This window comes from Eumetopias jubatus, unplaced genomic scaffold (assembly GCF_037043125.1).
Source record: "Eumetopias jubatus isolate StellerSeaLion01/CBP00866 unplaced genomic scaffold, mEumJub1_p1.0 scaffold_6, whole genome shotgun sequence".
Taxonomy (NCBI): Eukaryota; Metazoa; Chordata; class Mammalia; order Carnivora; family Otariidae; genus Eumetopias; species Eumetopias jubatus.
Genome location: NW_028274812.1, coordinates 51,589,460 through 51,603,471, shown reverse-complemented (window position 1 = coordinate 51,603,471; position 14,012 = coordinate 51,589,460). Strand labels below are relative to the sequence as shown.

Genomic DNA, 14,012 nt, shown 5'->3' with positions numbered 1-14,012 from the left:
CTTTCTATGACTTATTTTACTTAGCATAATGCTCTCTAGGTCTGTCCAGATTTCATTCTTTTTTATAGCTGAGTAATATTCCATTTTGTGTGTGTGTGTGTGTGTGTGTGTGTGTGTGTGTGTGTGTGTGTGTGAGAGAGAGAGAGAGAGACATCTTTTTTATCCATTCATCTATCGATGGACACTTAGGCTGTGTCCATATCTTGGTTATTGTAAATAATGCTACAATGAACATAGGGGTACATCTTTTGGAATTGGTGTTTTTGGGTTTTTTTGGACAAATACCTAAAAGTGGAATTGCCAGATCATATGGTAGTTCTAGTTTTACTTTTTTGAGGAACATTCATGCTGTTTTCCATAGTGGCTGCACCATTTTGCATTCCCACCAACAGTGCACAGGGGTTCCCTTTTCTCTGATTCCTCACCAGCACTTGTTATTTCTTGGCTTATGATACTAGCCATTCTGACAGATGTGAGGTGATATCTCATTGTGGTCTTGATTTGCATTTCCCTGATGATTAGTGATGTTGATTGAGTATCTTTTCATATGTCTGTTGGCCATCTGGATGCCTTCCTTGGAGAAGTGTCTCTTCAGGTCCTCTGCCCACTTTTCAATCAGTTGTTTGTTTTTTTGGTATTGAGTTGCGTGAGTTCTTAATATATTGTTGGTATTACCCCCTTATTGGGTATATCATTTACAGATATCTTCTCCCATTCAATAGATTGTCTTTCATTTGTTGAGGGTCTTCTTCCCTGTGCAGAAGCTTTTTAGTTTGATGTCGTCCCATTTGTTTCTTTTTACTTTTGTTGCCCTAGGTTGTTAGGAATTTTATCATCGGTTTGTATAGACAGATGGATGCTTTATAGGCAACCCACCTGACTCGCTTTCAGGCTCATTTAAAAAACTGTTCTTTAGGCTTCACATATTAGCATGCTTTGAGGTTTGTCTTTAAGAAGTACCTTTGGTTTCTAACATAGCTGGTTACATCGGCAGTTGAAGAATGCCAACAAGAGATACCTAGGTACTCCCTTCAGATGTTAGGAAGAGTTTTCTAATTATAACTGAAAGACCTTGTTAAGCTCCTTCTAACCTTTTTTTTTTACATTTACATTTTGATAAGCTGAATTTTCTTGCTGAAGCTTATTGAATTTAAATCCTGTTATAAGAAAGAAAAAAAGATACAGGATATCTTCAACAGTTAATAATAGATCTGCTGTGTACATGCACACATGCATACATACATACACACACGTGCAATTTAAAATTGTGGTGAGTGTGTGTGTGTGTGTGTGTGTGTGTGTGTGTACGCATGGAGGGGAATCATATCCTTCTCAGATATTTTAAAGAAGAGACGTTCACAAAGTAAAGACTATAAAACTCACCACACATGGGAAACATGTGTAGGTGGCATCACTCAGCTTAATGATCATGCTGTAAGGTAGTGGAACAGTTTTTCTCCCTTTCTGCTCACCACTGGAACAGGGGTGTGCAAGGGAGGAGAACATTTTAGTTTATCAAGACTAGTGAGACAACCTTCTAAGGTCATCATTCTAACAGCAGGTTTAGAGTGGACAAGCGTGTTTGGCTCTAGCGGAAGAAGGTACTTGGCAAAATGTTTTGTTTTAATAACATTTTAAATAACATTAATAACTATTCACCTGTGCTGCAACCAAGGCAGTTAAACATGCAAGAGAAAAAGTTGTAACTAATTACACTCTGTTTTAAACTGATTGCATTTCTCCAAAGGACACTCAAAACAGTTCTACTACGTTTCTCCAATATATTCGTTTGAGAGGAGTGACCATATGGAAATGACCACTTTTATCCATTCATCTCTCAATGGACACTTAGGCTGTGTCCATATCTTGGTTATTGTAAATAATGCTACAATGAACATAGGGGTGCATCTTTTTGAATTGGTGTTTTTGGGGTTCTTGGACAAATACCTAAAAGTGGAATTGCCAAATGGTCCAAAAGGACCATTTCATACCATTTCATGTCTTCTCCTAAAATCTACAGCACCCCAATCTCAGCCATGGAGCTTGCTTGTACTTCACTGAGAATGTGTCATTGAGGTGAACTCCCCCTTCATCGTTCCTCTCAAAACAGAGCCTGTCCTTATCTGCACCTAGTTTCTGTATTGTGTTACAGTGGTTGGAGTAGCCCCGTCCCATCTTAGGCCAAGCCCTCTGCCATGCTTTGAATCCCATCCCTTTGTGCTTTCCTATAAGTAGACTCTCATTGCTGTACATCATCAGTTTCCCCTTCTCTGCTGCCTCATTTCCATTAGCATGAAAGCGCTCCTTAGTATTTTCCATCAGACCTTTCCCCAGTCCCACGTCCCCCTCCAGCTACAGTCCTTTTTCCTTACGTTCCTAAGCAAAACCTGTTGAGTGATCTGCGTGCCTGTTTCCTCTCCTATCCCGTTCTCTCCTCCTGCTTCACCGGGCATCTCTCCACCACTGAACCTGTGCTTGTTAAAATCACCAGCCATCTCCATATTTAGCCAAATCCAGGGTCACTTCTCTGTCTTCATCTTGCTCAGCCTTGCAGCAGCTTTTATCACGGGTGACCACTCCCTGTTTCTTAAAACTTACCTCTGTGATCTCTCAGTCTCCCTAGTGACATCTCCTGCCCCATTTATAAATCCTCTTCTCTTTTCTCTTTACACTTTTACCTTAGGGGCATCTCATCCAGCTTGTAAATACTGTGCATTTGACACTCATCTTTGTGTCTCTAACCTTGACTTCTCTACTGAACTCCAGACTCATGTTTTCCAAAAGCCCACCTAGCTAGCATCTCTTCTTGAATATTGTGTTAGTTTTCTATAGGTTCTATAATAAATTAACACAGTATTGGTGCCTTAAAATAGCACCCATTTATTATGTCACAGTTTCTGTGGGTCAGAAGTCTGGGCACAGCATTACCCAGCTGTGTTCTCTGCTTAGGGTCTCACAAGGCTGGTAAAAATGAAGGCAGTGAAGTCAAGTAAAGTCAAAAAGAAGCCAAAATTAGGTCGGTGTCAGACAACTGGGCTCTTACCTGGAGGCTTCCAGGCTCATTCAGGGCAGAATCCCATGCAGTTAAAGGACTGAAGTCCCTATGGCCTTGCTGGCTGTTGTCTGGGGGTCATTCTCAGTTCCCAACGGCTGCTTGCTTTCCTTGCCTTACAGCCCACTCCGTCTTCAGAGCTAGCAGTGGTACATTGAATCCTTCTTGTGCTTCTAATCTCTCTGCCTTCCTTTCTACTTTCCTCTTCTGCCTTTGCGGGATCCGTGTGATTACAGTGGGCCCACCTAGGTAACACAGGAGAATTGCCCTATCTTGAAGTCAGTGATTAGTAGCCTCACTTACATCTGCAAAGTCCCTTTTGCCATGTGATATAAACTCTTTATGGGTATGACACTAGGGAGGAAAGGTCTTGGGGCCCAATTTCTTTTTTTTTTTTTAAACATTTTATTTCTTTATTTGTCAGAGAGAGAGAGAGAGCACAAACAGGGGAAGCAGCAGGCAGAGGAACAAGCAGACTCCTCGCTGAGCAGGGAGCCCAATGCGGGACTCGATCCCAGGATTCTGGAATCGTGACCTGAGCTGAAGGCAGACACTTAACCGACTGAGCCACCCAGGTGCCCCTTGGGGCCCAAATTTCCTAACTACGGATATCTAACAAGAATCTCAAACCAATCATTTCTGAGACAGAAACTCCTTACTCTGACTCAAACCTATTTCTCCACTTGCCTTTTCCACCTCAGCACCCGTTGCTCAGTTCAGAAACCTTGGAATCGTCCCTGATTCCTTTTTTTTCCTTACTTATCCTTGCTGTCCCAGTCCCATCTCTCTGCAAATCTCATTGTCTCAACCTCCAAAATATACCCTAAACGCTTCTGTTTTTCATCTTGGCTGCTGCCGTGCTGGTACAGGAAACCGTCAGCTCGTATCTGAACAACTGCAGTCGCTCCTGCTTCAGCTCTCTGCCTCCACACGTGGGCCCCTGTTCTTCACAGCAGCCAGAGGGGTCTTTTTAAAACTGAAGTCAGATAGCATCACGTGCCTCTTTAAAAGCCCTTCCAGGGCTTTCCATCACACTTAAAATATGACTCTTTGAGGTAACCTAAAGGCCTTGTGCGGCCTAGCCCCATCTGTCTCAAATATGGCTGTCCCCTGCCCGCCAGCCTCCCAGGCCTTCTTTCTGCTCCTGGAGCTGCCCAGTCTGTTCCTCCTTCAGGCCTTTGTGTGTGTTTGTCCTTCTGTGTGGGTACAGCCCCCAGAGCTTTGTGTAACCACCTCTTCCTCATTTGTACACTTCAGATGTTACTGCCTCAGACCCTGCAGCCTCTACCCTGCCCTACGCAACTCAAGGGGTCCCGTTCTCTCCCTTTGCTCTCCTGTCACTCTGTGTCATTGTCTTCATAGAACTTACATCCCCTGAATGTACCTGGTCCATTATTCACTTGTGTATATGTTTGTTTGCCGCCACCCAGAGCCAGAGTCAGTCTTGTCTATTACTGTGTCCCTAGTGCAGAACATAGTAGGTTCTTGGGTGAGTGAATGAAGGGTAGTTCTTCTTTTCAATGATGAAAGTAATATATGTTAATTATAGAAAGTACAGAATAACTCACAATGAAGTCAGATAATCTTCACCTTCCAGAGACAGCCATTTGTTCATATTTAGAACACGAGCCTTCCTTACACATAATATTTATATTTTGCTTTTGCCCTTTAGATAATGTGAGTAATCTTTATGATCTTAAATATTCTTCTGCAACATGATTTTTAGTAGCCTTATGGCAGTCTATCCTTTAGAAACATTGTAATTTAGTTATTTAGTTATTATTTTGCATTTAGGTTCCTTTTAAACATCTTTAAACATACTTTATTTTTTTGCATATCTTTGATGTTATCTTATGGAAATTCCAGAAGCATATTTATTAGGTCAGATAGTATAGATATTTTCAGGGCTTTAAACATATATATATAATATATTTATATAATAAAATATTTTATTTTCAGGGCTTTAAATGTATGTTTTATTATATATATATTTAAAGCCCTGAAAATATCTATATCTATACATAAGTACATATGTATTTACACACACATATATATGTGTGTGTGTGTGTGTGTGTGCGTGTGTGTGTATACCCCATGAAAACTTTGGTAAGCTGAAATGGCATAAAGGGAGGAGTATCCCCCCACTTTCCAGAAGTTTGAGTTACACCACTTTGCTTTTAGGAAAGACCTGCATTAGTATAGTAACAGCTATTTTCATAAAAGTTAAAATCCTCTTCAGATTTCTTTCCATTAATGTGAGCAAGTACTAATGTAGGTCTTTCCCAAGCAGAGTGGCATAATGCAGACTTTCAGAAAGCAGGGAACACCCGTGTTGCCAAATTGCCTTAGAGAAAGGATGCTGTATAGCAGTTAATGCTCCCTCAGCAGAGTATGGAAGTGCCCATTTTGATAAGTATTTGCCAGCTTAAATAGGTAAAAAATGGTATTCTGTTTTAATTTGCATTTGTTTGATAACTAGTAAAGTTGAATTTTGGTAGGTTTGTTGTCTATTCCTGACTTTCAAAAATTGCATGTTTCTCTTTTTCTATTAGAGTGTTGATCTTTGTCTTTCTCACATTTAATTGGTATTTATTTCATTATATAGTATGAAGTAGGGATCTAACTTTATTGTCCTCTCCCCTGCAGTAATTAAACAGTACTATTTATTGAATAGTGTTCTTTTCCATTATTGATTTCAGAGGCCACTTCACCACAAACTTAATTTAATATTAGAATAATGAATATTCTCGTTCTAAAATATTTTTTTGCTAATTAAAAATAAAAAGAATTGTTATATTCAAGCCTGATCTATTTAATATATACATAATAAAACTGGTTAGTGTTTAGCTATTTGAGTGAGTGTGAATGCTACATTACTCTTTTTTCCTTTAAAGCATGATTGAGTACAAAAATAGGTAATCATTGCCCTCTTATTATCCACAACTACAGAGAACCCACCTGTGTTAAGCTCTTGTCCATAGCCAAAGTTCTGCTGTCTTCCTGAGGGTAGTTGTCTTATTTGCAGTCAAGAGTAGCCAGGAAAAGACCCTCAGGCTCATTAAACTGGCCTTAGAGTCCTTAGTTAGGGACCATATGCATCATAGATATATATTTATAGAAGCAGCACATTCAGCAAGTCTTCATTACGATCCTTTGAAGGAATATCCTTTATTTGGTTATGTTTTTCACATCTTACATTTTACCATACTTGTTAAAAGTTAAAGGAAGCAACTATGAGGTTTAAAGGATGAAAGGCTCCTTGAAAACATGGCTGAAAATGGAAAGCTTCTCTAGATAGTATTAAGATATCTTGAGGTAGGTCCTGCATAGTATGAATTATTAAGTGCCATTAAGCCTATTCAGGAAGCATAAAGAATGTAATTACTATAAAAGCATTATGGGGGTACCTGGTTGGTTAATCATCTGACTCTTGCTTTCAGCTCAGGTCATGATCTCAGGGTCCTGAGATCGAGCCCTGCATTGGACCCCATGCTCGGTGTGGAGTTGGCTTGAGACTCTCTCTCTCCCTCTCCCTCTGCCCCTCCCCCTGCTCTAAATAAATAAATAAAATCTTAGGGAAAAAGCAGTATGTTTACTTTTGTGTTGTGTAAAGAGGGTGCAAATTGGGGCGGTAATGTCTGCATTATTTAATACTTGTTTTCTCTCAAAAGTGGCAAAAAGGCCCCAAATTTGCTCAGCATATAAACGCATCCCTTTTATATATTACTTTTGGCCTGAAAGGTAAATGCTGCTTTAATGGAACACTTCCTGTCAAAAAGTAATAACACTAATACATGTTTGATGTGCCATATTTCATTTATTGCTTTTGCTGAGATGACCAAATAGTCCAATGAGAACAATGTTGCTAATTTTAGAGATATCTGTGTTCACTATAGCTGTTGGAAGATTGATTTTATGGTAATGTTATCTTGTTTCGAAAGCAGTCATTTCTACTGTGCTGTCTTTTTAGTTCTATGCTCATTTTCAGAAAGAGGGTATTATTTAATTGTGGATGTCTGCCCCAAACTTGAATACACAGGGCTCTGAGACAAGAATGGAAGGCAGGAAATGAGGGGAAACAATGAAGGATGCTGGGGGGGGAGATGGTGCAGAATGGGAAGGGTGCTTCATGAAACCCTCTAGTGCTTATCATCATTTTTACCAAAATATAATTAGAAAAGGGAGGAAATACAATATATGTGCATATGTCGTTAGTAATTTTGGAGTGGTTGAATAGTTAGAATGAGGCTGTTATCCATGTGCCCACTCTGCCTTCATTATCAAACACGGAAGGGAATGGGCCAGGCCCATAGCTGAGGGGACAGAAAATGTTGTAAACATTGTTTCTGCTAGAGAAATGGAGAATAATCTCTCTCTCAAATAAATAAAATCTTTTTAAAAAGAAAATAAAGAAATGGAGAATATCTTTTCAAGGATTAGAAGTGGAAACTATGCAGACCAACTTGTTCAAGGTTGTACAACAGAATACGGATAGCGTTGGATCGTTTTGTTTATTTGTTTCTGACGGTCTCTGCTTGTCATTGTAACAAAGTGAAGATGTATTTGTTTCTGGTAGACTAAAGAATGGTGAAAATGTGCTCTTATCCTAAAAATAAAATCACTATGGTATTATGGCAGTTCTTGAAGATTTTTAAGAGTCTCAAAATTCAAGACAGTGTGTTCACTGTCCTCTAGATTATGAAAGGAATGGAGCAAAAAGGAAACATTTGGAAGCAAGATTTTAATTCTGCTCAAAATCTTGGTGACTATTTTAGATTTTGTGTATGTGTATGACTTCTGACGTATAAATACTATTATTTTCAAAGGTATGTTTTATGAAATCACAGTTGTACTCTTCTCCTCCTGAGAAAACATTCTCCTGAGTTGTATCCCTCAGTAGTGATTTCCTAAAATGTCTATTTTTGCTTTTTAGATGCTGATAGACAAGATTCCATTAATCTCTTCCTGGGAGTTTTTCATCCCAGTGAAGGGAAACCTCATCTCTGGGAACTCCCAACAGATTTTTATTTGCATCATAAAAATACCATGAGACTTTTACCAACAAGAAGAAGGTATTTTTCTTCTAGTCTACTATGTAAACTCAGATTTGATGTTACTTTGAGTATGAGATGCTTTCATTTTTGAGCAATAATCGCATAGGCTAAATAGTCTTACTACATGTTTGCTGTGAGGAATTCCGTATTGTTGGTGTCCTGATAACTAGGTCGGGAAATTGTCATTAATAATTGGTGGCTTGCATTTTTCGTGAGATAAAAGTTCCAGAACTTCATCACTGAACATAAGTTGTAGCTCCACTAAGACAAACCATCAACATTATTTCTGAGTGCTTCCTACAAATGTGGAACTTGAAAGAACCCTCCCATTTAAGGATCCAGTCTTTAGTATTTCAAGTGAGGCGTCTAAGCAGCATCACTTTGGAATTCTAATGTTCTTTCTTTCCAGAAGCACAACCAGCTCTTGGTGACACTGGTGAAGACAGGGAACTAGAGCAGTGACTCTGGTGGCAGATACCACTTCCACATCTCCTTCTACTCAGGCCTTTCTAGAGTCAATAGCTGTTTCAGGTTCTGTTCATGACAGTTGAATTGATATTAATATTCTCAAAAGAAATAAGGTACTTACCTGTAGTGTGGTCTCAGGGTCAGTTTGACTCTCTGTAGTTGTCTGACCTTGGATTATTTAACCTCTCCCCACCTCATTTTCCTTACCTGCAAATGTGAATGATGGGACACACTTCACAGAGTCATTGTGAGGGTTCAGTGAGGGTTTAGTGAGAAGACTCTTGAGTGTTTTTAACTGAGGCATCACGTACTAACATAGTGAATTTTGCCACATGAGCAAAATTTTCACACACAGGAGGCTGGAGACTGGTGTATTCCGCTCAGAAGCCTACAACGTCAAGTTCTCTCATAATGCTTTTTCTCACAGCATCAGTTTAATATGGCCCTTATTTTGTGCAACGGTGCTTCCCAAATACTAGGGGGGGGGTCACTGCCAGTCTGGGCTTAATTGTGTGGATAGGCCACGGGCAACTGGACAATTAGCAAGTGCTGATGTTAAACAGCTGTTACCAAATTCTGTGTTACTTCAGGAGTGCTTAGAATATATAGGGATGGGTCAGAGTTTCTGTTTCTCAGATTTGTTCCTCTAAGTGCCTATTGTTGGACTAACCAACTTACTATCTGAGTTTATTTTCCCTGTTAATGAAGCACTGCTGGTTTTCACATTAAATGATTGCCTCTGAATTTTTGCTGATAAAAGAAGTGGAACTAATTATGTTTATTGGGTGAGAGATGAGTGTAAATACCCATATTTAGCTCTGGTGATGCAATTGACTATGGGTAAATGTGGGTGATTTTCCGAAATTTTATATTACCTTCCAGTATTAAAACTATTAACACAAAGGTTGGGAAGAACCAAAACTCAATTTTCTACTGCAGAAATTAGCTCATGTATTACAAGTGTACATTAAACCACTTGCGTACCTTGAGTTACATAACTGATAACGAAGGCGCGGCGGTGTTGGAGCTTATTTGTGACATCAAAAGAAGCTGCTGTTATAGCCCCATTTTCTAGGGAAAAAAAAAGGAAACTGAGGTTGCAGAGAGAATGTGTCTTGACTGAGATAATTCAGCTCATTAGATGATTCAGCAAGAATCAGCTACAAGCCTGCCACTGAAAATAAAGTTTTATCAAAGTAGATAATATGGCTCTCTTAGTTGGTTTGGTCTCCTGTTTTTGTGGGGTTTTTTTTTTCTCCAGAATATCACAATTCCAAAAATCAGTTTATACTATCAACAGTAGATATTGCTCATAAACAGTACTTACAAATACTGTAAGATAAATTTCAGTGTTTTTATTTTGGACTTTTGGGTGTCACCCACTTATCCTGGTTATTTTGGTGACAGTTAATATTATAATTCTCAGATAAAATGAATAGTTTAGCCAGAGGCAGTTAACTGGGTGAGAGCATGGACTTCAGGGCTGGGTGGGGCTGAGTTAGAATTTCTGTCAGTGTGTGACCTCTGACCTATTAAACTCTGGAAATCCTTTTCCTCATCTGTAAAATGGAGAGGACTATGCACACGTCATGGGTCATTTTGAGGATTAAGTGAGAAAATGTGTGGGAACTACTTAGTACTGGGTCTGACACAGAATCAACACAGTCCTGAAGCTGCCAGGCTTTGGAGAGGTGGCCTCCGGTTAAAACCCGTGTGACTGTGGGCAAGTTACATAACTGGTCTCAGTCTCAGTGGCCATTATCAGTAAAATAGAGATAATAATACCATCTAACTTGTACATTTTCTGAACATCAGATGGGATAATATAAATGCTTAGCACATAGCAAATCCAACAGATGTCAGTACTGTGATTATTCTCTAAGGAGAATGTATTCCCTAGTTGTAACATTTATGAAAAAATCATACAGGATGACCATAAAATCTGGAAACTTAGGTAATATTATTTTATCATTTATTATAATATAATATCAGTAAACACTTTATATGTATTTGCTTGTGTTTCCAAACTGGGTGACCATCCTGTATTTTATATTGTGTTTACCAGTGATTTATTCTGGTATATTTTTATTGAATGGTAAGGGAAAGGGGAATAATTCTAGCTCAGACTAGAGTTCATCCAAACCAGGTCCTCTTGAGGTAACTACTTCTGTTACTCAAAATCCCACATTTACTGATCTGCCTAGAACCGCTAGATGAAGCTTTGTTCTGAATTAGGTTAATATGTCATACATCATCTAAGATGCTATTTATTGATACAGTGTTTATCATGTCACCAAGATGTTTTTAGATATTAAGCACTAATTACTTCATTGACTCAGAGTTGGACGGCTTCCTGGCTCTATTCACTGTCTGATGTGTGAGTTCCCTCTGTGTCTCCCCGGGAAAGGTCATCCGGCCTGTGCATGACTAGTCCTGGTTTGTCCTCTGGGCCATGTCTGGCTGAGGCAGTTCTTCTCAGACAGTCCACTTACACAGTTCTTGCCCACATTACCCTGAGCTCTGTTGCTAATCCCAGTTTGACCCGCTGAGACCTTAAGAACACGATTTCCCTATCCACTTTATAGTCTTTTAATTATTTGAAGACAAGTTCACACCTTCTCAAAATCTCTTCTTCGGGTTAAATAGCCCCACTCTCTTCAGCTGTTCCTCACAGACTGTGATTTCAAGTCTCTTTGGGGTTCCGAATGCTCTCTTATGGATTCCAGTGCATGTCAATGTTCTTTTTAAACTGTGGTACCCAGACCTGGGTTCAGTAATGGTCACAGTTTGATCTGATTTGTGCCAAATGTTATGGAACCATTAGAGCCATTACTCCTCTTGTCCTGGTTACTCTGTGTTTATCATTAACTATAAGATTGCACAAGCTCTTCTTAGCAATGCCATCATAATGTTGACTCTCTGAGCTTCCTGTCCATTAGAACTCTCAAGTGTTTTTAACATGGCCTGCTACCATGCCTTATCTATACCATTCTTGTATGCTCATTCAGGCATTCTCGGTCATGTTCATATATGCTTTGCCTGCTTCCAAAAGAGAGGGTTTAAATGTATATCCTTTTTATTAACTATTACTATAGATTTGCAGCTTCTTCAGTCATCTTGATTCTAATACAAATCCTCGATGAAAAATGTTTAATAGAATAAGGTAGATGGCAGAGCCCTCTGGGACACCAGCAGACAACTCCTTCCACCTTAACATTGTTTCATAATTTTTGGTTTGGAATTATTTAAATGGATGTAACTTACTCTGCTGTCACCATTTAACTATATTGCCCTCCTGCCCCCATTTCTCTCTCTTGTTCACAAATATTAATTGCTTTGCTAAAGTCCATGTGTTATTTCAGAGGGCTCCCATGTTTGTTAGGAGAATGAAAGAGTCTTTTTTTTTAAGCCTCCCTAATCTTCCTATGTGAGTGAGCCAGTGGAATTGAGCACTCTTCATACTAGGGACTCAAAGAAGAGAAGAGCAGCTGACTTACTAGGTATTGTATACGAAGGAAGAAGTGGCACCAACTTGCAGTCTCAGTCCTCTGATCCCTGGTCCCAAAGCAGGTTTCTGTCCTGCTTCCGGTGCTCTTCCTCTGAGTAAACGTACTCAGGGGTGGGCTGAGTCCTCTCAGATGCTCTCAGCTTCTATCCGTCTCAGCTCATCTTCCCTGGGGCGGGGATTTCTCAGGGGCTTCTGTGCTTCTGAGACCCACCCAGTGGTGTTGGACTTTTTAAAAAGTATTGTTACGTTGCTTTATCTTGCTTAGGGAAATAAAGTTTAGAAACATTCAGAAAAAAAATCTATGGCCTGTTTCAAGTCACTAACAGATTCTCTCTTAATTCTTTTTCTCCACATGGTACGTTCTGAGCTTAAACACATTCTTTCTCATGTTTACTTCTTTATCTTAGGTAAGCTAATAGTGAGCAACATTCTTTAGAAAATTCCTTATGTACTAGCTGATACCTTCTTTATTTTCCTCCTCTGCCAAGATTAAGTGATTACAAAATAGAATTTACACATGTGTGCACATGCATGTGCACACGCACACACACACACACACCTTAAATAATTAGTCCACACTTTTTCATTCTTCTGATCTGATAGTCTGATTCTCCTATGATAAAAGCAACTGAGATTAGACTGGTGTATTTTGGATGTGGATTCATGGAAGTCACTGGTCATCTTTTTAGGTTACTCACAACACATCTCTATGTAATACTTGATTCTGTTATCTTGCCGGAATTGACATCACACTCATTGATATGTAGTTTTTGGAATCTATTACCCTCTCACTTTTGAGCATCAAGACTGCATTTGCCCATTTTTAGTGTAAGTTCCATTCTTCACTCTTGGAAAGATGACTGATCCCAGTGGTACCAGGACACTTGAATTCTTTTAGAGATGCTCTGCTGTTCCCTTTCATCTCTTGGGCTGTGCATGCTTCTCTCTTTTGTTTTTATCTTTCCAGCATGAAATTTCTCATGACTGTTGAAGATAGAAAGAAAGCTGGAATTAAGTAGCTCTCCTTTCTCTGTCATTATTTTCAACATGGCATTTCTAACACCGTTCTATGTGTCAGACACACAGTAGGTGCTCAATAAATGTTGAAAGACTGAATTATCCACAAGCAGCAGGCACAACCCTTTTCTGTTCTTTTCATGCTATAAACATTGCTATTCAGAAAGCAGCGTGAGGACCTGCCCCTCTGGCCTCACCCAGGAGCTTCTCATCAATGCAGAATCTCAGGCCCCACCTGCTGAATCAGAATCTGTCCTTTTACAGGATCTCCCAAGTGTTCGTGTGTGCACTGAATTTCGAGAAGGACTGTTCTAAGCATAACTTCGGTCTCAAGCAAAACTTGAAGAGCCTTTCATATTATCATCTCACTTCCCCCCCTTCACAGTTCATTAGGCGTCATGTTCCTTTTTTCCATCATCCTTGGTTATGTATTCTGCTTGCCATCTCTAGAAGAGTTCTCTCTGTTGCCTGTTTCATTTAAATACCCCCTATTCTTCATAATTGGGATTATTCAAGATTGTAATGTCAGCGTTTTATTTTCAGAAAGTCTTTCATTTATTTAAAATGATCTTTGTAGCATCCATCTTGGCAGAGGAGGTTATAGGTTCTTTTTTTCTCTTCTGAACCTTCTGAAAAACTATGTCTTTAATACACTTTGATATACCATTTCACATCATTCCCCTTCCTAGAGCTCATGAACTTTGATATAGCATTTTCCCCCTAAAAATACAGTTTATCAGAATTTGATTTAGTATTAAATCCAATGTTTCAGATTCTCGGCTCACAGCAGATGACTCTTCTGGCGGAAATCCAGGTGATTGAAATTCCCTACTCTCCTCTGCCTGGCCTCTGTAATCAAGGAGTGAATATTTACAGTTAAAGATTAACAGGGCCTCTACTATTTTCTTAGGGA

General features: G+C 39.3%; 1 protein-coding gene across 4 annotated transcripts in view; it reads left to right on the top strand.

Annotated features, from left to right (window-relative positions):
* FIG4 (FIG4 phosphoinositide 5-phosphatase) overlaps window positions 1–14,012 on the top strand; it is a 129,584-nt gene that overhangs the window by 56,117 nt on the left and 59,455 nt on the right. For 3 of the 4 annotated variants that reach the window (XM_028104171.2, XM_028104172.2, XM_088023893.1), the window contains exon 16: window positions 7,986–8,124. The exons of the other annotated variant lie outside the window; for it this stretch is intronic. In XM_028104171.2, the coding sequence (XP_027959972.1) occupies window positions 7,986–8,124 (139 nt within the window). The remainder of the gene's footprint in view (window positions 1–7,985; window positions 8,125–14,012) is intronic. 4 annotated transcript variants of the gene reach the window in all.